The 21,736-nt window shown below is 51.0% G+C and overlaps 8 protein-coding genes across 8 annotated transcripts; 3 read left to right on the plus strand and 5 right to left on the minus strand.

Annotated features, from left to right (window-relative positions):
* Positions 1–1,745: 1,745 nt before the first annotated feature.
* On the plus strand, positions 1,746–5,189 carry TrAFT101_002614 (uncharacterized protein). Its single transcript, XM_024903427.2, has 4 exons — positions 1,746–2,642; positions 2,914–3,451; positions 3,518–3,657; positions 3,717–5,189. Exons 2-4 carry the CDS (start codon positions 2,959–2,961, stop codon positions 4,440–4,442), a joined length of 1,359 nt encoding a protein of 452 aa, XP_024763736.2. The 5' UTR covers positions 1,746–2,642; positions 2,914–2,958; the 3' UTR covers positions 4,443–5,189.
* A 2,665-nt stretch (positions 5,190–7,854) lies between these two features.
* Positions 7,855–9,548, plus strand: TrAFT101_002615 (uncharacterized protein). The gene is made up of 2 exons (XM_024899393.2): positions 7,855–8,644; positions 9,030–9,548. Exons 1-2 carry the CDS (start codon positions 8,248–8,250, stop codon positions 9,518–9,520), a joined length of 888 nt encoding a protein of 295 aa, XP_024763739.2. The 5' UTR covers positions 7,855–8,247; the 3' UTR covers positions 9,521–9,548.
* Positions 9,549–9,922: 374 nt separating this feature from the next.
* On the minus strand, positions 9,923–11,613 carry TrAFT101_002616 (uncharacterized protein). The gene has a single exon (XM_024907598.2). The coding sequence runs from the start codon at positions 11,386–11,388 to the stop codon at positions 10,486–10,488; it is 903 nt and encodes a 300-aa protein (XP_024763740.1). The 5' UTR covers positions 11,389–11,613; the 3' UTR covers positions 9,923–10,485.
* A 201-nt stretch (positions 11,614–11,814) lies between these two features.
* TrAFT101_002617 (uncharacterized protein) lies at positions 11,815–13,085 on the minus strand. The gene is made up of 4 exons (XM_066126652.1): positions 12,975–13,085; positions 12,727–12,872; positions 12,457–12,583; positions 11,815–12,373 (listed from the first exon to the last, which is right to left on the minus strand). Exons 2-4 carry the CDS (start codon positions 12,837–12,839, stop codon positions 12,200–12,202), a joined length of 414 nt encoding a protein of 137 aa, XP_065982756.1. The 5' UTR covers positions 12,840–12,872; positions 12,975–13,085; the 3' UTR covers positions 11,815–12,199.
* A 49-nt stretch (positions 13,086–13,134) lies between these two features.
* On the minus strand, positions 13,135–13,572 carry TrAFT101_002618 (uncharacterized protein; the record flags this gene model as incomplete). Its single annotated transcript, XM_066126653.1, has 1 exon — positions 13,135–13,572. One exon carries the CDS (start codon positions 13,570–13,572, stop codon positions 13,135–13,137), a length of 438 nt encoding a protein of 145 aa, XP_065982757.1.
* Positions 13,573–14,323: 751 nt separating this feature from the next.
* On the minus strand, positions 14,324–15,815 carry CAP1 (F-actin-capping protein subunit alpha). The gene is made up of 7 exons (XM_024907599.2): positions 15,643–15,815; positions 15,561–15,579; positions 15,386–15,498; positions 15,229–15,318; positions 15,120–15,172; positions 14,922–15,059; positions 14,324–14,849 (listed from the first exon to the last, which is right to left on the minus strand). Exons 1-7 carry the CDS (start codon positions 15,790–15,792, stop codon positions 14,501–14,503), a joined length of 912 nt encoding a protein of 303 aa, XP_024763742.2. The 5' UTR covers positions 15,793–15,815; the 3' UTR covers positions 14,324–14,500.
* A 322-nt stretch (positions 15,816–16,137) lies between these two features.
* TrAFT101_002620 (uncharacterized protein) lies at positions 16,138–17,652 on the minus strand. Its single transcript, XM_024910911.2, has 2 exons — positions 16,330–17,652; positions 16,138–16,270 (listed from the first exon to the last, which is right to left on the minus strand). Exons 1-2 carry the CDS (start codon positions 17,492–17,494, stop codon positions 16,233–16,235), a joined length of 1,203 nt encoding a protein of 400 aa, XP_024763743.1. The 5' UTR covers positions 17,495–17,652; the 3' UTR covers positions 16,138–16,232.
* Positions 17,653–18,968: 1,316 nt separating this feature from the next.
* Positions 18,969–21,719, plus strand: TrAFT101_002621 (uncharacterized protein). The gene is made up of 2 exons (XM_024909495.2): positions 18,969–19,787; positions 19,860–21,719. The coding sequence occupies exons 1-2, from the start codon at positions 19,094–19,096 to the stop codon at positions 21,428–21,430; spliced, it is 2,265 nt and encodes a 754-aa protein (XP_024763744.2). The 5' UTR covers positions 18,969–19,093; the 3' UTR covers positions 21,431–21,719.
* The last annotated feature ends 17 nt before the right edge of the window (positions 21,720–21,736 follow it).

Raw genomic sequence — 21,736 nt, forward strand, 5'->3', positions numbered from 1 at the left:
ACACGGCTCGGACGACTCCTGAAAATAGGATGCGGCGCGTATGGACTGTTTGCTGTTTAATTTCAAGGGAGAGGGAGACTGAGGAAGTCGACATGAGGTGCATTCAAACGCATCAATATTAATTACTATAGTACAAGTATGAGGAGATACAGAGTAGTTGGTGTACTTGGCCATTGACGATTCCCTGCTGTTTCACGGCAAACATACACATGTACATAGCAGCGGTCTATCAATCTGGCATGGCAGGCAGGCATACCATGGCATGACATGGCATGGCTTGAGCCAGGGCCTTCAAGCGGCTCTGTCAAGCAACTTGCGTGGCAGAAGATCTTGCTGCCAGATGCTGCTACTGCTAATGTACTAGGTACTAAGGTGCTATTAATATCGAGAACCAAACATGAGGCACTAACACGGCGAGTTCCCAAGCAGACGCCGTGCACACGCCCAAGGTTCCCAACCAAAATAGCCATCCAGGACAGGCACACGCACACATGCAAAGTATGTCAGAATGCATCGATTGATTCACGCAATGCCTCCGTTAGGAGCTCTTGTGCACACCGCATGTAACCGCTGCTCCCAGTCCTCGTTCGCCGCAACGCCCAAAGAGGCATCAATTGGTCTCTGCCAGTCGATCCTTGCTGCGCAGTGGCCCTAGCGCTGGGCTAGGCTGCGCTAAAAGAGCCTGGCGGCTCCCCACCGCAATGAATCTTTTCTGGTTGTATCGGAGCACTGTGGAGTGAGACTTTTTGGCTTTGGCCCAAGTCCCGACGCCAGTGCCGCTGTACTGTGTACGGGGCAGGCAGCCCGGCCGTCAAGCAAGAGGAGGTACCGGCTACCTGTCCGGAGGAGGTGATTTCCACTGGCAGACCAACCTGCCTCTGCTCGTTTCTCGAGGCGAGCGAAGTGATCGAGATGCTGCATGTGTGTTCCAACCAACTCCTTTCGAACAAAAAGATAGACATCGTTTGTCAATCGTGCTGGCTCATACCTTTTCTACGCCCCTTCTCTCCTCTCCGGCGTGCTGCTGCTTGGCTATAATAGACTGCGCTGCACTGCTTTGTTTCCCATCCGTCTGTTCAGGACCTCTTCGCGGCCACAGCATCGAATTTGCTACTCATTTCCCACGCCAATCTGTCCACGTTCCAGCCTGGAAGCGGTTTCAACGGGATACCAGGCATTGCCTACATACAAATCACACAAATCCTGCAGATGAAACACAGCTAGACAGCTGCTTTCAAACACGCACAGAGCGCGGCGCGGCGCAATTTCAGGCGCTTTCATATACCAATTGGCAAACTGCACTGCGTAGGAGGTTCGAGCACTGAAGCATACATACCTCGACTGCGTTTTGGAGAGCCGCAACAGCGCCCGCCACCACCAAGCAAACTCGACGCAGGTGAGAGATTGCCTCTGCTCTCTTTCAGCTTCCTTTCATTTCTCTACTTTGCTGCCCTACATACAGTGCCTACCTATACTCGTATACCTGTACCTCCTGCAGCCTGGCGCACGCCCTACTCCAAGTATACCCGTCCTCCTGTCTGCACCCCCCCGTTTGCCTTTTCCTTGGCCCTAGTCTCTGGCGCGGCGCAAGGGTGAGCCGGTCCAGGAGATTTTTTGTTCCATCTTTCTATACAGGCCCTGCCCCGCCACAAGCCACCCCCCCTGCTGTCGCCCTGCACGCCGCCAGAGCCTGTCATAAAGGCCTGGGCCCCTAAAAAAAAAGTTACGTCGTTCGCCAGTTCCAGAAGCCACTTGCTTTTTAGAGGACCACATTTTGGCACCGACGTTCAATCTATTTTCCCACCCTTTCCGCACTTCATCCTACAAAGCCTCGCGTGGTTGCACCGCGGCTGGATCTCTGCTTCAGCTTGCCTTTCCTTTTTCCTTCCTTTCCCCTTCTTTTCTTCTTCTTCCATACTTCGCCTGCCACGCCCCTCACCCGGCGCCTTGAACCAACTCACCACCGTCCCACGACGCGGCTGACCGAACAGACGACAACAGCCTTGACGACAGCCCAGCAAACACCCTCAACGAAGCGCCCGTTTGCATAGACATGCCCTGGTCTGGCTTATGATCCCTCTCGCTCGCTAACTGGTCATTGCCTCCCGCTGTACAAGCCGACTCGACTCGTCTCTAAACTCATCTGCCGACGGGCTCCTTTTCCTCCCTTCGAATCCCGTGTATCAAATTTAGCGGCTCTTCATCTGCAAACGCATCGGTCTTTCCGTCTCGCATGCGAACACGTCTTACGATTTGAAGAAACGTGCCGGATCTCGTTTCTCCCCTGCCCGAATACTGCCTGGCATCTCTTGCGCCTTCGCGTACCGAGTCCTGTTGTCCTCTACCTTGCGGGCCCTTGCATACATATATCCTGCGACTCTGCCCCGCGCTGGCAACTCACTCCAAGCCATTGCAAAGCTCTCCGCGAACAAGTCTGGCTTCTGGTATCGACTCGCATAACCGTGCAGAAAACGTTGTGACAGTACGGTTCGCAACCCATATAAAAACGGCGCCCATTTCAGCCATCCCAATCTGGAAGCGACGACCCGAGTGCAACAGCGGGAAAAGAAGGAAGGAAAGTTTTTTCTCTCCCTTCGCTGGAAACCCATTCATTCCCATATCTTAGCCTCGCATCTTGAAAGGTAAGTTGTAAATGCTGCTCCTTTTTTTTTTATTTCAATTTTCCTTTTTCCTACTCGGGTCATCGTTTCCGAATAGATTAAACGTCGCCTGGGAGTCTTGGTGGGTGGCCCAAGCTTTTGGAAACCTGCAACTCCTGCCCAGGTTTGATCTGGTGGCGGATAAAGTCTCCGCGATGGCTTCACATGGTTGGTCGACGATGATACCAGGCATTTGCATATATAGCTACATTTATTACACTGCTGAGCCCACCACTAACTGAAAACATTATAGTACGTCAAGCTGGCTCTAATACATCGCCCGTTGGCCCTCTATACGATGTTACCTCATACGCTCTCTTCGTCCGCAAGGCCGAATACTGTCATGTCTTCGGCTTCGCCTGAGGTCATGGATATCACAAACATGCTGAACAACAAAGGAGGTGCCATGGCACATGGGCTTGGTGGAAGCATGGCCGATCACCACCAACAGCATCACCACCTCGGCCTCGTCAAACATGAGTCTGCGCTGGACCGGTCAGGATCACCGCACATTTCTGAGCATTCTTCTTACTCCGCACACAGCCTGCCTCGCGCCTATCCCTCGCCAACCGCCATGCAGACTCCTATGCAGATGCAAAATCATATGCATAATGCTATGCAGATGGGTGGCTTTACGGACATGTCCGGCATGGGAGGTGTACCAAGCATGGCTATGCATCACATGCCTCAGCAGCCTCAGCAACAGCAGGCTCCTACAGCACCTGTTAAAGCATACCCCTGCAGTACCTGCGGTAAAGGTTTCGCTAGAAGAAGCGACCTTGCGCGCCATGGTAAGTCTAGCAAGGAGTGCGATTGAACCATATGAGGTCGTCTTTCTAACATAAGCATGTGCATAGAGCGTATTCACACAGGAGTCAGACCTCACGTGTGCGACTATCCCAAATGCCACAAGGGATTCATCCAAAGATCTGCTCTCACTGTTCACCAAAGAGTGCACACCGGCGAGAAGCCGCATCGTTGTGAGACATGCGCCAAGGTAAGCTATTCACTTACTAGGCTTTGAACTCAGGAGAAAACTGACTTGCGATGATGTAGCTATTCAGTGACAGCAGCTCGCTGGCCCGACACCGCAGAACTCACTCGGGAACTCGTCCTTACAAGTGCCCCTACGCTGATTGCCAAAAGACATTTACGAGGCGCACCACCCTCACACGTCATCAGAACCAGCACACCGGTACTATCGAAGAGGCCGCGGCGGCTACCGCGGCGGCACTTGCAGCTTCCAGGGTCAAGAACGGAAGCCAAGCTCGCTCCGATGGCGACCACATGTCCAATCAAGGCTCTCCCTTGACAACACCATCACCTAACCAGCACGCCATGATGTCCCCTGCCATGGACCTCTCTGGAGCCAACGGCCTCGGCCGACACCAGGCGGACTTTACTCAGTACATGACGCAGGGCGGCACTCTTCCTCCTCACTTGCGCGTGGGCAGCCCGACTTCGACCAACTCGGCCGCCAGCTACAACAGCGGGATCCGACCGACCTCGCACCCTACCGGCTACGGTCCTCCACCAACCTTGGAACCCAACTTGGAGCAGCACGCTGGTGCCTCTGGAAGCGCAGTTGGCAGCCCTCACATGGCGTCACAACTTGGCTGGCAATCCCCTCATTCTTCTTCACCATCTCATAACGGGGGAAGCTACGTCTATCCCGACCCTGATGGCTACCCCCCTAATCCCTCAATGAGCCAGATGTACTATGGCGCACCGCAACAGATGCGACGACCGCAAAGTGCCGAGCCTGGCATGGTGCACATGTAATTGGATCATTGTCGCTCATAAGGGCACGTTGATGTTTAGTCTGACATTCTTCGCGCTCATGACATTGGCACACTAACAATTTTTGTCCTTTTTCCTTTTCCCCTGTCTTTTGTCTACCTCTAGGACAGAAGAACACTTAGCTCGGAGCTCGAACACCATTGAAAAAATCTAGTGCATATTCATCGCACATCACCATAATCACTTCCCTAATTTTGACATCAACCACGCGTATGACTCGTTATCTTTTCCTAACTTTGTGGAGCAGAGACCAGCTTTCAGGTACGCTGCGGGCCTGCTCTACATAACCCTCTTGTCACATTTTCGTTTTCCTCGTTTTCTTATTTTCTTCTTTGTTTTCTTTGTTCTCTCATATAGACCTTGGGCGATAGATTGGCGGACCGGAAACTTGATGATTATGGACCGAGCGTTTTCATTAACACGCAAAGGGAGGCTAGGGGAAGAATGGCTGGAGTTTATATAAAGGAGGGCAGGAAAGGACACCGATTCGCTCGCCCACCCCTGTTTTTGGGACGGCATTTCAGCACCGGACTGGGAAACGGAATAACCTATAGACGGCGGGAGGGCTCTACACCACTCCTCGATGACACTTTTTTTTCCTTTGGCTGTTGGCACATTATTTAGACCAGGGCGCATAGCACAAGGCGCACCCTTTCGCGAGAAATTGTACGGATATACATTACGACTACGCAATTGATTCATTGTGACGATATGTGTGGCTCCCTTGTCTTTTTTTTTTTTTTTTTTTTTTTTTTTTTTTTGTTTTGTGATCAACTGCCCCGTAGACTTTGAGTTTGCCATGGTGACATGCATCAGCCTGACACTGGGATGATCTGAGTGGTGTCAAAAGAGAGAATGGCCCTGAACGGATAAAGATTAATAAAACGGGAGGAGGGCGGATAAAGAGGAAGACAAGAAATAGGGAACAGGAACTAATGGTGGAAAAGTCTTTTATCGTCAATATTTTTTTTGATTAGTAGCCATCCCAGAAGGACTAAGGTAATACGACTGAGCAAGGAAGTTTGGGCAAAGAAGAATAGAGACGACGCTTTCCCAAGACGGGACTATTCGAGCGCCGCAGTGTGGCCAAGAAGCTCTCCTATTCGACGACTATATGGAACCGGGCCTGGGACAAGGCCTTCTCGCGAGTGTAATCTGGGGCATCTATTGACGAGGCTATTTTGTAATCATTGTCTATCTACTACATGGTGATGTAGCATCCGCTCTCTCCATTCCCTAGCACAGTCTATTTGGTTTTTCCTCAAGCGGCAGTATCATCCGGTATGGGTCCTGATTGTATGGAGCAGATACCACTTTTTCTTAGATATCTTAGTTATGTATAGGTAAACGGACTGGACGTCGGGTATCTCCCTCCATAACACTCCCGGGAAAAGGAAACGGTTCAGGCATTCCATGAAATATACCTGACGGGCACTGACATGCTTATTGTCACAATAGGAACGTGGGAAAGGAAAAGAGTCTCGGTACCGACTTCCGAAGGCTGTTTTGGGCAAGTCTTGATTACTCGTACGCACTTTATTTTGTTAGTGGTGGGGATCGGGGAGTGTCGCGGGCAGACTACCTGGGTACTAAGGTATTATAGAGGGCCTTTCAAGAATAGCAAAGATTTGGTAATTTCCCCGTAAGACAGGTGAGCTGAACTCCGTGGCGTTACGTCAAAAAATCCGAAACGGAAGATGCTGAGACAGACTGACGGGCTGTACAACGGACAAAGCTGGGAGCGAGGATCCATTCAGCTCCGTCTAGGATCACATTTGAAGGCCAGGGCCACATCTCAACCCTTCTCTGCTCTTATTCTCCCTGACGAACTATCTACTTGCATTGCCCAGGTAGCATCGCCTAGCTGCATGCATTGGTTCGATGACAGATGGGCAAGGGGGAGGGTTTAATTCAAGAATACTAGATCAAAATGGTCAGCGGCGCATACTAGCATCAAAGGGAAGAAGCTGAGAGTTATGTAAGCTTATATGAACAAAACTTAATCATTGACAGAAGAAAGGAAAAAAGGGACCCCATTGCAGTAATTCTGATTACCATGATTACAATATACAAAAAAGGCTGGTGCGGAACCTCCCGTCGGACATCAGAGCAGAGCAGAAACTCAATGTACAACATCAATGTAAGTACTAGCAGCTGTCAACAGCACAATTTCTCTGCTGGACCTCGAATCAACAAAGGACTCGTAACCGTAAAAAGCAAGGGATTTCCACAAAGTCAGCCAATGCCCGTTTCGGCCGTATCACGCACCGATTCGTGCGAGTAGGAACTGCTAGCACTGAATGAGAAGAGGGCGGCGATCGGATCAGTAATCCAAGATTAGTATTCAAACGCAATAAGTCGCTTTTCTTCCCACACTCCGCAACTTTCACGCTCGTCTTTGTTACCCTTTTTCTCTTCTTGGCTCTCTTGCTCTCGTCGCTGTCGCTGCTTCTCGCTTCCCATGCCGATGAAATAGTATTTGCTTGTTCGGGGGAATCGCATTAAGCCCGCTACCAGGAGCGTCGTATAATACGCCGAGCCCCGAGGTGGCATTCGGCAGTCTGGTCTCCATATTCCCCGGCTTATTCTGGCTTCAAAAAATGGCGATAGAAACAGATTGAATACTGGATAGTAATAGTAGTTAGATGGTAGCAATGCGAAATACGACTGGTAGTTGTAGGAATACGCAGAGCCGCGGTGTCAAAAGTCACCGCAGGCTTCTGCTTGGGCGGAGAGATTCTAATCAATAATCAAATCAAGTTAGTGTCGCGATTTCAGCTGGAATAGAGCCCAAGCTCGGGCAAATCCCTCCCGGCCTGGGTCCGAGTTGCGCCTCTTCCTCTCTTCCTTTTTAGTTTTCGATTCCTCTTTTCTGCTCTTTTCATTTTTTTTTTTTTTACTTTGTCTTACAACTCCTCTTTTCTTCTTCTCCTGTATCCCATCCATATATCGTGCATCGGAAAGCATCTACAGCGATTTTTCGGCCATCTCGCCAAAAAGAAAAGAAAAGAAAGAAAGGAATAAGCCAGGAATATTCTCCGTCGCCTCGCCCTATACGAGAGAGAGCTTATTATAGGCCTCCAGATAAATACTCCGTCTTGCCGGTACTACTGTTTAGGCTTGGCACATTTTCTTCTTTAGGGAACCTTCTTTAGGAATCGTTGGAGCCTCGATTCCACTGCTGCTTGGGCTATTTGAAATCTTTGTGGCGGATCGCGCCCGTTGCTGCTCCTCTGTCCCTCTTTTTATTTCTTCAACTCTGGGATTCGCATACACCCAGCGACACAGGGTTGATTCCGACGATTGAAAAGACCTGACTAAGACTGCCGAGCGGGTAAACCGAGGCTTGCAGGCCGTGTCAGTGTGTCGCATATTCAAAACGAGGGAAGCGGTATAAGAAGCAAACCATCAACCCCAGACGTGGGAGCGGCGGGCCCAAGGAACGAAGGAAGGAGTTGCTAGATTTCTAATTCATCTCCATCTCCATTTCCTTTTTTACTCTTATTCTTTTCGTTTCTATTTCTCAGCACTCCTTTGAGTTTTGACTCTCTTTCTTCTTTCTTCTTCTTCTTCTTCTTCTTTTTCGCACTGCGTATTATACCCAGAAGAAAGAAACGTCTTTTTTACTGCTAGTGTACCGCAACCGAGCTTGACAAGCAGCATCACTTACCGAGGAAGCGATTCGGAAAGAGGAACTAAATCCCGTGGCTCAAAAAGCCAACAAAAAAAAAAGAACCTTGACTTTTTTTTTTTTTTTGACAAATTACCATTCTTTCATTTTTTTACAATGAGTGCTGCGGCGTCGCCTCTTCCCAGCCTCCCTCCTCCGCAGCAGCAACGACCGCAAACCCACCACCTGCACATCACCGACGACGCTCGGCACCATCACCACCACCACAACCATCACCATCACCACCGCCACGAGCGACAGCCGCTGCCGTCGGCCAGCAGGAAACCAACCGCGGCGGCGCTGCGACGCGAGAAGATGGCGGCGGGCCTGGCCACGAGCCGCGGCGCCGGAGGGCTGATCCGGCTGGATATTTACATGGATCTGCTGTGTCCGTGGTGTTTCATCGAGAAGCACAGCCTGGAGGCGCTGATGCAGCGCTACCGAGACGAGCATCCCGAGGTGCGCTTTGAGGCCATGTTCAGGCCGTATTACATTGCGCCGACGATGGCGAAGCGTATGTTTTGCCCTTGTTTCCCTTGTTTCCCCTTGTTTTCATTTGATTTTCCTTTTTTGAGATGCTTTGAAGTGAGAATGAGTGAGTGAGTGAGTGAGTGAGTGAATGAGTGCATGCATGCGTGGATTGATGCACATGGCACTCGTCTCACTCGACCCCAGAATTTCATTACACATCACATCGACATGAAGCATCATGACCTCATCACCGCCCATCCCAACTCCACCACAATCAACTATCACCTGCAGTGCGGCACACACCCGCATATGCATTTCATTTAGGCAATGGCACATTCCCCTTTGCCCTCCTCCAGTAGCGACCCACACAGCAGCATATATACACTTTTGCTTGCAACGCACCGAAACCACTAACACGTTTTGTCCAGACGGCGTCGAAAAGCGCGGCATCTACGACCGCCTCGAGTCCCTCAACCCAAACTTCCTCTCCCGCATCCAAGTCGCCGGCGCCAAGCACGACATCGCCTTCTCCATCCGCGGCGTCACCGGCAACACCCGCACCGCCCACCGCCTCATCGCCGTCGCCCTACGCGAGCTCGGCCCAGCGGGCCAGTCCGGCGTCGTCGAGCAGCTGTACCAGGGCCACTTTGAGGACGGGCGCGACCTCGGCGACGATGCCTGGCTGGTCACCGTGGGCGTGGCCGCGGGCATTCCCGAGGCGGTTGTGCGGTCCGGCCTGGAGGATGAGGAGGCGGGCAGGAGGCTCGATGCCGTGGCCCAGGCGGCGAGGGATGTCATGGGCGTCGAGGCCGTGCCGTGCGTGATGGTGCAGGACCGGTACAAGGTCGGAGGCTATCAGGAGGCCCATGTCTTTGAGAGCTTGTTTGAGAAGATACGGCTGGCGGGCGAGGGTCTGTGAAGAAGCTTGCTCTTATTGTTTTTTTTTTCTTTTTCTTTTCTCTAGTGCATTGTACCCCCTTGATATCCTCTACTGAGCTTTTTTCTTTTTCTTTTTTCTGTCTCTTATATAAGGTTTTATCATGGTCTTGGGTGGCTCTGATTTGTTTTTGAAGGGCGATATATACAACTAGGTGTTCACATGCGGGAGGGAGTTTTCAAGGCGTATACTATATTATGGCATGGCAGCGGCCTGGCAATCCGTTAATCTTGATCAACTTGGTTTTTTCCTTAATTACCTATATGAATGCAGTCCAACGTCGCAATGAATAATAAAAAGGGATTGCAAGGTGAACTTGTAAAAGAGAAAAGGGGAAAAAAAAAGAGAATAATATGTATTTCATTGCTCTATCTTGAACTGCTAGAAAGATACCTTGTGTATATATATCTGTATGTATGTATTAATCCCCAGCGCCTTCTCATGCATTCTCAAAAGGCGTTTCGATTCAAAAATCGGGTTTGTTTCTTTTTGTCTTTCGTCAAATAAAAAAAAAAAAAAAAAAAAAAAAAAAAACAAAGCAAAAAAAGCAGCAAAACAACCAAAAAAAAAAAAAAAAAAAAAGAAAAAGAAAAAGAAAAAGGCCCAACGCAATAAAACTCCATAAAACTCCGTCGTCTAATGAACCCTCCCTTTGCCCGGCAGTCCAGCCAGCCGTAAGCCCAAATTTCTGCAATCTTTGTGGTTTTTTTTTCTGTTTCTCTCTTGGTTCCCCCCTTTTGTCCCCCTTTTTCATTCTCCGAACTTAATCGGGTGAAATAAATGGACAAAATGAAAAGGGCATAAAAAGAAGGAGAAAAGAAAAGCATTTCGCCGTGTGCCCCCGTAATTATACTTTCTTTTTTTTCCGCTGATTTTCCCCCCCATACTCATCATGATGTACACCCAATTTTCAGCATCCCACAGTTTTTCAGCCCGACTGAGGAAAATCACCGCCTCATTCCGCTGTAATCGTTGAGCAAATGCGTCATGTGCGTATTCGTCGCCTTTCCGATGCGCTTGCCAGCCCTCTTCTTCTGCTGCTTGGGCTTCGTCGTCACCGCCGCCTTGCGCGGGTCGTCGCTCGTCGGCTTCTGTCCCACGCTCACCAGCTTGCGATGCATCTCGTCCAGGCTGGGCAGCTGCACGCGGCGCCACATGGCCTGGAACTCCGGCTCGACCGGGTTGTGCAGGGACGCGTCGTCGGCCCAGACGTAGCGCGGGAAATTGTCCTTCTTGGTGCGCACCACCAGCACCTTGTGCTCCTTCTCCAGCTTCGCCAGCGTGTCCTCGCAGTCGGGCCAGCCGTCCTTGAGGTCCTTGACCGACACGCCCGAGGCGTCCGTCTTGCGCTGCAGATGCGCCAGCAGCGACGTGGCGTCCCTGACCCCCGGGATGATGGGCCGGTGCTTGTACGTGCCCGTCTTCCACGTCTGCTCGCTCAGACTGGGATCCGGCTTCCACTCCACCCTCGGATGCCCCCTCAGCCCCTCCATCAGCTCCTTCTTGTGCTCCTCCGTGTAGTTCCTCAGACTCAGGTGGTCGATGATGTCCGTGATGGTCTTGGCATCGCCCTTCTTCTTCAGGTAGTCCACCGCAAACGTCATCTGCGTCTTGACCTCAGCGCCGTAGCCCGTCAGCTGCGGCTGCGAGAACGGCACGTCCGGCGCTACATCCCGCTTCCTTTTCGACGTCGGCGTATTGCTATCTGAGGCGGCCGAGGGCGATGGCGATGGCGGAGCGAGAGATGCGGCCGTCGCGGCCTTGATGCTGGACGGGTTCGAAAGCTTGGACGCGGCCGAGGCGAGACTGCCTCTGAAGACGGAGGACTGCTTCTCTAGATACGACGACATTGTTTTGGCAGAATGAGCCTAGCAGCGACTGCAGTATCGTAGAGGCTGAGAAAGAGAAAAGAGGGAGTTGTGATGGTTGATGGACAAGGTTTGAAGGCATCGAGCTTGTTCCGGCACGGCGAGGGCGAGGCTGAAGGGAAACCCGGCATGGTGTGGCGCACTGTGGCTGGTGCTTCTGGTAAAGTATGAGTAAGGATAAGGTTGAGTGCTGATTCCCTTCTAAAAAGTGTTGAGAATGCCACGCAAACACAGGCTCGAGACCAGGGGGTTTCATCCGATACTCGTACTCGGCAAAAGGCTTGTCTCTGCAGTACCAGCGCCTTTATATGACGTCTTCAAATGCCAGTCCCGAGGCATGTCAACGTCCCTCATCTGTTCCCCCGCATTTCGCCAATCTACTAAATGGATGTGAGCTTGAGTGTGATTGTGATTATGCGCGCATTGGCAATCGAAAATTGATTATCATAGATATCTAGCCCTGTATATTTCCTTTAAAAGGCATCATCTATTTCCCGTAACAATGACTCCGGATTGTCTAGTGCCTGAAAATAGTAGACACTACGCCATCTATACTTGCCACGCTCATTAAAAAATCCCAGATCCCTTCTCCGTAAGACATTTGCGTGGTTGAAAACAGCACCAAGATGACACAAATTATCTCTTCCCCAGCGGTATCATTTCTTGTCCCCCTTTTAGCATATGCACTGAAGCGCTAGCCCGTGCATTTGTCGTCGTTTTTTTCTCCCCTTCGTTTACTCTATATCCCGTAAACGAGGGTTGAATTCATATCATTCATATGGGTGTGGTGCGATTAGGCGGACTGAGCCTTGGCCTCGGCCTCAGCCTGGAAGTACTGGAAGGCGAGGTAGGCGAGGAGACCACCAATGGCGACAACGCTGTAGATGCCGAAGCCGCCGCCAGTGGTGGTGGAGCCGTTGTTGGCGGAGTAGGTGTTGGTGTGGGCTTTGGGGACAGGGTCGCCAGGCTGGAGAGAGTCAGTGTTAGTGGGCGTTTTTTTTTTTTTTTTTTTCACATGTGTCGCGAATAGGAGTCATGGGTGGCGCATACCTGGCGCTTCAGATCGCCAACGTGCAGCTGCGCGAGAGTCTCGCGAGCCTCGTCGCTGTGGCCGACATCCTCGAAAGCCTCGGTGGCATCCTGACCGGCGACATCGAGCAGAACCTCCTCACCACCACTAGATAGGAGAAAAAAAAAGGTCAGCCATTACTTAATTCTCCAAGATTCGCATCCCTATTCCCCCCTCCTCTTTTGAGGGGTCCAGGAACAAGGAGGGGTATAGCGGTCGACGCATTGGCATGGAAGGCAGGCAGAACGTACGGGTGCTCGTCGATGAACTTGCTGCAGTTGTAGACCTTGTCGTGGATCACGACGAAGATGTCCTTCTTGGTGTTGTGCTCAGCAACATCCTGGTAGGTGTACTCCTTAGACATGGTGGGCGAATTGGAAGCAAAAGGTGCTTTTTTCTAATTGCTGGTATTAGGAGAGAGATACTGAGAAAGAATGAAAGAATGCGCGGGCCACAAGAATGGATATGCAAGAGGGAAAAGGAAGGAAGGGAAAAGCACCTCGAAGGAGACGTGAATTAGCAAAGTCGGTCAATAAAAGGGACGGTGGGAAAAAAGAAGAAGAGGCAGAAAGCGCCGATGCGAGTACGAAAAGGTACCACGACAAATTGGCCTTGCCCATGGCGTCGCTCCAAAAATGCCAGCTAGCCTTCTCGTCCGGCTAGGCTGGCGCCATCGGAAGCAGCAAATCCGTTGGGTCCGCAGGGGTGTGGCGGCGCCAATCAGCGGCAGCAAAATTACCGCCTGGGCTGCTCTGATTCGCCTCGAGCGAGGGCCGTCGACTGATTTTGCTCAACGGCTCAGCACGGATCAACTTGTTGTTGCGCACCTCCGAATACAGCTTCCATCCTGTATTCCTTGGCTGCCAACTGCCTGGGAAAAAGCCACGCGCGGCACTTTTCATGATCAAACACGGACACTCGGTCGCATGTGTGTGAGCGGGAGGCCACACCACGCAGCCTTTTGACATCAATGCCTTGAAAGTTCGGGTGGTACTGGGACTACGGCGTCTACCTGCTAGTAATCGATGCTTGTCCCCTGCGCAATTCCACTTACACGACCCTGTTTCCATGCGTTCTCCTAAGATGAGACGATCCATATTACTGCTGTACTATCCCAGGTAATACAGCACTGTACTGTACATAATAGATAGACGTAACGTCTTCCCTCTGAGACAGATCTATACCAGGAAATGGCTTCATCAAGACAGACCTGCTCCACTGCAGCAAGGGCCTCTACCGTACCAAAGCACCGAGCAACTCTATCTCAACCTCGGGCTATGTATTGTCGGAGAGAGGCACATGATTGACACCAGAATAATACAATACATACAATACACTACGCAATAGGAACGCCTCGCAGCCTTATCTAAGCCATTCACACCCATAGCCCAAAAGTCGCAAGTGGGCTCATCTTAGCGTCCGGCCTTCCCCCCTTCCCCTCTCACGCCTCCGGGACTTGCTCACGGCTAACGACTCTCCATCCAAGCCATTGTTTTTTTTTCTGCTGTCTTCTCTTCTATTCTCCCTCTGCTTTCTATATAGATCTGCAATAACCTCCTTCTAGTCCTTTCTATATATATATGCCGATTCCTGATTCCGATAACCTCGGGAATGGGGCCGCTGTCTACCCCAGAAATTGCCTCCCCTAATAGTAGTGCTTTGTCTAAAATAATACTCCGGACCTAACATTGTCTTGGTCTTGGCTCGGCCATTCTACCAATCAGGGAATATTTGTAGCAGTTTCCCTCTCATTCCACGGATACTCCATGCAGTCAGACGGAAGACAAAGGAACAGTCTCTCGTGACACTACTCTATAGCTTAGTGTAGCTAACGCGCAGGGGTAAAGTGGCAGCATGTGCAAGGCAAGGTAGCCAGATACAGCTAGCAGAGGATGCTCTCAGTTCATGGCTCATATCATTCTCGCATCTCTATTAATCAATCAATGCTACATCTTTAACTTGGAGCTTCGTCTTCTTAAATGGCCTGGAAAATGGCGGGAAAAAACACTTAAACAAACAAATACATCATCGCTTTGAGCTGCCACCTCCAATGTCCTGTCCCAAGCGGTAACCAGTCACGCGGTCCCACTCAATCTTTTGTCTCGTCACCGGCAGTTGTCGTCGCAGACCCTTGAATGCGCCCTCGCTCAGGCTCACAAAGCTCTTGTTGAGATCCTCTTGGTACTTCTTCTCCGTCGACGCAATCTCCTTGGCAATGCCTGCGCCTGTGCCAGAGGGGATGGATGCGTGTGTGGGCTTGTTGGTGAGCAGTCGCACGTTGCCGTCTTCGTAGTAGTGCACGTCGACCTTGATCGAGCCCTCGAGACTTCCGGAGCTTGGGTCGAAAATGTATAGTGATCTCCATCGGCCATTCCTGCGAGAGAGCTGTCAGTATTCATACTTTTTTCGCGTAGATGCTGTGATGTCACTGAGGGTGTTCCCGTACCAGAAGTTGTTAGGGCTGTACTTGTTTGCAACGACGATAATGGCAAGCTTGGAGTCGGATTCAATGGGGTATACGCCAAGAGAAGCGTTGGGGAAGTGCTCTTTCACGTAGGCTCCTAAGCTTTTCAGTGTCGACTTGCTGTCATGCCGTTAGCTAACCTCGGATTACGCCTTTGTCGATTCGTCGCTGAGAACTCACACCAGGTCTGCTTGTGGTCCTTCCAGGACATGGCTCTGCACCGCACTGGCTTTCTATAACCCCAATTAGTCCATACCCCTCTATTATAATTGCTCGTCTTTCAACATGCCTGAGACGCATGGTCAACTTCGAAGCTAGAGGAGCTCTCAACATCGTAGTATCGGCCGCCGCCCAGAGAATTGTGTGAGCTGATCAAGACCTTTCCCGGCAAGTTAGCCTCCTTCTATGAATATAGCGTATATCTTTCCATTTATTCTCGGTCGTACCGGCTGGCTGCTTCCCGGCAGCTTCAGTGTGATAAACTGCTCTTCGTTGTACTTCTCAAACGCCGGCGTCAGCTCCGCAACAATGTTGGGCTCGGAGGTCAGGGCCTTGATGTCTGTAGATTCGCGCGTTAATGGTGATTCGGTGTCTCTCAATTAGAATCGGTGTGCTTCGTACCGGCAACGACATCTGCGAGCTATGGACCAGCATCAGGAGTTAGCTATGACGCGTGGATGGACGGGATCAGGCGCAGCTTTACCTCTCCAGGAGGGGCTCCCTCCACAAAGGCAGAAACAGTCTCGATGTGTGACATTCTGTATCTTTGGCTCTGGTATCTGGCACACGGGGATCTGGGAAGCAATCTCGGGAAACAAACAGCACTTTTAGGGAGCGTTGACGCACACCGCATACAGGGGAGGTCTATTAGGAGTTGAGGCAGCTTTGGGCGGGGCGCCAAAGCACGAGGGGCAGTCCGTCTCCATATCAAATCGCTAGCGGGGTACGTGGCCGCCGCTGGAGTCGTTTACTGGATAAAACGTACCATGTTACCAATACCGCTGCATTTCTAGTGGTAGGAGAGTAAAAGGAACCAAAAAGTTGAAGAGACGTGATCCAATTGAGAAGATATATCTTGAAGTTGCGCACAAGCTTTATCCACCTCATGGGAGCGCTGAACATTGCGACGAAGCGCCGGTCTTTGGGCGTAATCCAAAGGTGAAGGGAATGGTCTTCACTCGCAATATGAATAGTTTAACCGTGTAGCACTTTATTTCTATTATTCACACTATGCTAGAAAAGAAATCTCTAGGCCATTCATACATAAATATACGTTGCTCGCTCATCTCTTCCTTAATACTGCACTGTCTTTTTAATACTGTCGTAAATTCCTAGAAAGCAACCCTGTCAGTAATCAACTCTCTCTCAGTTTAAGGAGAATAATACTCACTTGCAATATCCGGAACGTGGAACTTCTCAAACATCAACGGGTTATGGATACTCCATCCAGCAACACGGGCCACGGGAGCTTCCAGCCTATTAAAGGTATCAGGGTTCTCTTGAATGGCCGCAGCCACCTCGGCACCAACGCCAGCATTCACCATGGACTCGTGGACAACCAAGACCCTTCCAGTCTTTCGCACACTCTCAAAGACAGTCTTCTTGTCCCAGGGGTAGATGGTCCGCAGGTCAATCAGCTCGACAGAGACACCCAGATCCTGCTCGATCTGCTTAATTGCTGACATGCAGTTATATAGCGGTTGGCCGTAGGAGATTATTGTGACATCCTTGCCCTCTTTCAGGACTTCTGCTTTAGACAGAGGCAGTTCGTAGGCTGCTACGGGGACCTCTTCTACTGCCGCTCGGTACAAGATCTTGGGCTCCATGAAAATGCAAGGGTCGTTGCTTCGGATGGCAGCTAATAATAATCCCTTAGCTTGTAAAGGAGATCGAGGCATGATCACTCTGAAACCAGGAACATGAGTAAACAGGGCCTCTGGAGACTGAGAGTGGTACAATCCACCATGGCCGACGGTTCCGCAGGGCATGCGCACAGTCATGCCTCCAGCGCTTCGTCCATTGGTACCCTCGTAATATCGCTTCTTTGCCGCCTCATTGACAATCTGGTCAAAGGCAGGGAAGACGTAGTCGGCAAACTGGATCTCGGCAACAGGCCGCATTCCTTCAACGGCCATACCGACGGCAAAGCCCAGAATGCCCTGCTCCGTCAGTGGCGTGTTGAACACCCTGTCGGCTCCGTGTGTTTCGGCCAGCTTCATGGTGCATCGAAAGACACCGCCAAAGGCAACATCCTCGCCAAATACGGAAACCGTCTCATCCTCTAATAAAGCGGTGTTCAGCGCGTCGTTGATGGCCTGGAAGAGGTTCATCTTCTTGGTCGCGCCATGGAGGACATCGGACGGGATCTCCTTGTTCCTCTTCGCGGCCTCTGATGTGTGAGCCAGCAGAGGAGTTGTCGAGTAATCAATCGGCAGATTCAGCTTCGCATTCGGCGGGTGTGTGGAATAGCATCGTGCCAGGTTCAAAGATATTGATTGAGGAGCTCGGGGATGCGCCAGCGCTCCCTTCAAGTGACGAACGGCCTGACGGTTCATGGCTGGCCTGGAGATCAATTTTTCTGCTGCTCTAAACGACAATTAGAGAAGAGTGAAGGGATACGGGACAGAAGGCATTGCGCTGCCCGGGACCAAGCAATTATCATCGGTCGTCGTCGGTTTAGACGGACAATGGCAGGGCGCTCGGTTTGCTGCGGCCTGTCGCGGGGTTGGAGCCGGCAGAATGCTGGTAGCGTCGAGGTACAGGGCAAGTATGGGGTAAGTATGGAGTATCGGCATTATGTAATCAAGCTGAGTGTCAGGGCCGAAAGCAGTGGCGTACATATGCAGTCGCTCTAATTTCACAGCATTTTTAATCCCCCAGAAGCTCATTTCTATTCCAACATAGGCTGCGAGGCTGCGCTTTGGGTCCTAAAGGCATCTTCATAGCAGTTTTAATCTCCCCAGAAGTCTCAAACTTGAGCTGTAAGGGCTTCTTTCTATTAATATCTCGCCGAGCTTTGCAGATCTTGCTTCATAGCCTTTATACTCCACCCCCGAGACTCACTTCTCTTCCACGCTACATTATAATATCGCCAACGGTTAAACCGTTTGATGCAGGCGGGCGTTAGGCAAGAAGTAAATAAATAAAAACCAGCAGCAGTGCAAGACCATGTTCAGATAGTGGATGAATTTTATGAGAGTTGGAACAAAGCGCCTCTTTATTGTAAGAGGCAAGCCTACTTATTAGGCGCCACTTCGTTTTCTGGCGACTATATCCGTACAAATACTTGAAAAACAAATTTTCTGCTGCAAGTCTATTTAGAGATGTAAGAATCTCACCAGAGGAGTTACTGAAAGACATTTCTCCAGGAACCCCCTTGGCACGCGAAAGTGCAATGCGGACAGTAGAATACGCTTTATTTTTCCCATTGCTTTAAGGAAAGGCCTTAAAGCGAGATCAATATACGTAGAATCTTCGTAACACTACGTACCCCCGTATTAGAAAATAGATAATAATGTGTTTCTTGAAAATCCTGCCTATAAGTTAGGAACACTATTTTTACTACCTATACGAGGGGCTATGCCAGCGCATAATTGCTTTGTTTACTACCTACTTGGCAGGTACTCGTATCTCTCTATTTCGCCAAGACCGTTCCTTGCAAAGCCAAGGCAATAGTGGGCTTCTCCATAGTCGACACAATAAACGCAGTATTCATCGCAGTACCAGAAGGCTATTATTAACTCCCAACAATGCGCACACGCCCAAAGGTAATCGCATGGCGTTATTGAATTACTCTTCAGAGTTAGAAGCCGCCACTGCAATCAATCAATGATTCAGGTGTTTATTATAGACTTTGCAGCTCTTCGATCCGGCGTGCCGCTTCCGTGCCTGGTGCCGCCCTCCCGGCCGAGTCTCCGAATTGTGGGACGTTGCCCTGCCAACAAACCGCTAAACTTGGCAAGCTGACCGCAAACCCAAATCAGTGACGTGGATATCGGTTAACACGGGTCGTAATGGCAGTGTTTTGTGGCTTGTAGATTGTTCAAATGCTTTCCCTGTTATTTATTTTGTTCTGCTTGGGCGCTTAATCCGTAGCAGCTAATGTGTTTTGCCTCCTGCAACCTCGCGAGCCGTAGCTCGGTCAAAATATCACGATGAGCGACACCGAAATACCACGTGCGCACCGCAGCCGCAACCGCAGCGCACGCGGCGAATCGTCCAGAAGAGACCGACCGCGGAAAAAAGAGTCGCGGACGCGGAGAGGGGCGAGCAGCGCCGATGAGGGAAGAGCCGACAGACGCAGCAGATCACAGTCGCTCTCGGCGGGGGCGCTGGCGCAACTAAACCAAGATAATGTGAGACAACAAAGACAAGCCGAACGAGAGCGGAGAAAACGGGATCGAGAGCGTGGAGAAGGGCACGACGAGAGAGCCCGAGAGCGCCTGGAGAGACAGCAGCGGCGGGAACGAGAACGACGACGAGAAAGAGAGGCAGAAAGAGATCGGGACAGGGAACGGGAAATGGAGTGGGAGCGAGAAAGACAACGAGAAAGAGAACGAGAGCAGCGGCGGACAAGAGCAAGAGACAGGTCGCCGAGCCCAGACCCAGAGACGGAACCTGTGATAATACCAAAGAAATACCATAAACCCGGCCGACAGAAGAAAAAGTCCAGAGTTGTTAGCGGAGCGGTAATGGAGGAGGGGAGATCTAAAGGATGGACATTTGGATTTGGAGGCTGGGGGAACGGGAACCATTCCCGAGACGGCAGTTATGATAGCCTAAGAAAGGAAGACTTGTATAGTCAGCCGGAGAAGAAGAAAAAGAAAACATGGTCTAAGAGAAAAAAATGTAAGTGCAAACCGGGGCAGTGCGCTGGACTCCTTCTATCACGCCGAGCGCTCACTAACAGGGCGTTTCTAGGGATCATAGGGGGCATCTGTGCCGTTATTCTTCTGATCATCATCATCGTGGCAGCAGTTGTCGGCTCCAAACACAACTCTGGAAGCAACAGCAACTCGTCTGGGCCCAGTGCGAGCAATAGCGACGTGCCGGCCAAGTGGATAAACACATATCTAGACCCTACCACTTGGGCAAGCACAGAGGATTTCAACACTACGTTCACGGATGTGATGGTTGGAGGCCTTCCCATCATGGGTCTTGACTCAAGCTGGGATGATTCCGCACAGGCAAACGATAATGTACCTGCTCTGAACAAGCCGTGGGGAAGCTACTCAAAGACCCCCGCCAGAGGTGTGAATTTGGGAGGATGGCTATCCATTGAGCCTTTTATCACACCGTCCCTCTTCAACTATCCTCTTAGCGCTGGGGTGGTAGACGAGTGGACGCTATGCGCGCATCTTGGATCCCAGGCTGCGAGCACAATAGAAAACCACTATAACACATTTGTTACCGAGAGCACGTTCCAAGACATTGCCAATGCTGGCTTGGATCACGTCCGGATCCCGTTCTCATATTGGGCCGTTAAGGTCTATGACGGCGACCAGTATATCTACCGAACCTCATGGCGATATCTTCTACGCGGTATCGAATGGGCCAGAAAGTATGGCCTTCGGGTCAACCTTGACCTACATGGCTTGCCAGGGAGCCAAAACGGATGGAATCATAGCGGCAGACAGGGCTCGATCGGCTGGCTCAATGGTACGAACGGGAACCTAAACGCAGAGCGGTCGCTTGATATCCACAACAGCCTCTCCCAGTTCTTCGCGCAAGACAGATATAAGAACATCATCACACACTATGGCCTGGCCAACGAGCCGCGCATGACTTTCCTCAAGGCCAGTACCGTTGTCAACTGGACGGAAACAGCCTTCAAAATGGTCCGCAAAAACGGTTACAACGGCTTGGTCATCTTTGGCGACGGCTTTATGGGTCTGAACAACTGGCAAGGCCTGATGCAGGGCTACGATGGCCTGGTGCTGGATGTCCACCAATACGTAATTTTCAACCAGAACCAGATCGACTTTACGCACCAGAAGAAGGTCCAGTACGCATGCCAGGGGTGGACGCAGCAAGCCGAGCAGAGCCAGGACACGCGCACAGGCTACGGGCCAACGCAGTTTGCCGAATGGTCTCAGGCAGACACCGACTGCGCGCAGTATGTCACAAACGTCGGCCAGGGCAACCGCTGGGAGGGCACGCTCAACACGGGCAATGCAAGCACGGCGATCCTGACGCCAGACTGCCCGACCAAGAACAGTCAGTGCTCGTGCGACCAGGCCAATGCGGACGCGAGTAAGTGGAGCTCCGAGTACAAGCAGTTCCTGACGATGTTTGCAGAGGCGCAGATGTACAGCTTCGAGAAGGGGCTGGGCTGGTGGTACTGGACGTGGCAGACGGAGAGCTCGCCGCAGTGGAGCTACAAGGCTGGTATGCAGGCGGGCGTGCTGCCGCAGAAGGCGTGGGAGAGGAATTTTAATTGTGATACGGACGTTCCTGATTTTTCGAAGAGCGGGTTACCAGAGTATTATTGAATGGGGGAGTTTCGGGGGATGGGGGGCTATGAATAGTTTCGAAAGTATACCCTGTTGTTAGCTTTGATTTATAGAATGTTTGTCGATATCCTAGAAGATGGCTGGCGTTGATGGAGCTTTGATCTTGTTGTTGGAGTTTGTGTGGCTATATTGGGGTGATGATACTGATGATAGACGTGACGTAGAGGAGAAAGAGTGGATGACGCTGGAGTATGAGTATGGATTTGATAAAATGCTTGTTGTGTATATAAGTTTTTGGCTAAATATAGAGATACAATGGTTGCTGCAGCCAACTGCTGAATTAAA

The sequence above is a fragment of the Trichoderma asperellum genome, chromosome 2 (genome assembly GCF_020647865.1).
Source record: "Trichoderma asperellum chromosome 2, complete sequence".
NCBI lineage: Eukaryota > Fungi > Ascomycota > Sordariomycetes > Hypocreales > Hypocreaceae > Trichoderma > Trichoderma asperellum.

Coding starts and splice junctions, on each gene's coding strand:
- TrAFT101_002616 (XM_024907598.2), bottom strand. CDS start 11,388: ATGTCGTCGTATCTAGAGAAGCAGTCCTCCGTCTTCAGAGGCAGTCTC.
- TrAFT101_002615 (XM_024899393.2), top strand. CDS start 8,248: ATGAGTGCTGCGGCGTCGCCTCTTCCCAGCCTCCCTCCTCCGCAGCAG. Junction 8,645..9,029: donor TGCGCCGACGATGGCGAAGC/GTATGTTTTGCC, acceptor CGTTTTGTCCAG/ACGGCGTCGAAAAGCGCGGC.
- CAP1 (XM_024907599.2), bottom strand. CDS start 15,792: ATGCGGTGTGCGTCAACGCTCCCTAAAAGTGCTGTTTGTTTCCCGAGA. Junction 15,319..15,385: donor TGCCGGGAAGCAGCCAGCCG/GTACGACCGAGA, acceptor TTGCCGGGAAAG/GTCTTGATCAGCTCACACAA. Junction 14,850..14,921: donor TACAGCCCTAACAACTTCTG/GTACGGGAACAC, acceptor GCTCTCTCGCAG/GAATGGCCGATGGAGATCAC.
- TrAFT101_002621 (XM_024909495.2), top strand. CDS start 19,094: ATGAGCGACACCGAAATACCACGTGCGCACCGCAGCCGCAACCGCAGC. Junction 19,788..19,859: donor ATGGTCTAAGAGAAAAAAAT/GTAAGTGCAAAC, acceptor GGGCGTTTCTAG/GGATCATAGGGGGCATCTGT.
- TrAFT101_002617 (XM_066126652.1), bottom strand. CDS start 12,839: ATGTCTAAGGAGTACACCTACCAGGATGTTGCTGAGCACAACACCAAG. Junction 12,584..12,726: donor AAGTTCATCGACGAGCACCC/GTACGTTCTGCC, acceptor TCTCCTATCTAG/TGGTGGTGAGGAGGTTCTGC. Junction 12,374..12,456: donor TTGGCGATCTGAAGCGCCAG/GTATGCGCCACC, acceptor GACTCTCTCCAG/CCTGGCGACCCTGTCCCCAA.
- TrAFT101_002620 (XM_024910911.2), bottom strand. CDS start 17,494: ATGAACCGTCAGGCCGTTCGTCACTTGAAGGGAGCGCTGGCGCATCCC. Junction 16,271..16,329: donor CCACGTTCCGGATATTGCAA/GTGAGTATTATT, acceptor GTTGCTTTCTAG/GAATTTACGACAGTATTAAA.
- TrAFT101_002614 (XM_024903427.2), top strand. CDS start 2,959: ATGTTACCTCATACGCTCTCTTCGTCCGCAAGGCCGAATACTGTCATG. Junction 3,452..3,517: donor AAGCGACCTTGCGCGCCATG/GTAAGTCTAGCA, acceptor GCATGTGCATAG/AGCGTATTCACACAGGAGTC. Junction 3,658..3,716: donor GTTGTGAGACATGCGCCAAG/GTAAGCTATTCA, acceptor GCGATGATGTAG/CTATTCAGTGACAGCAGCTC.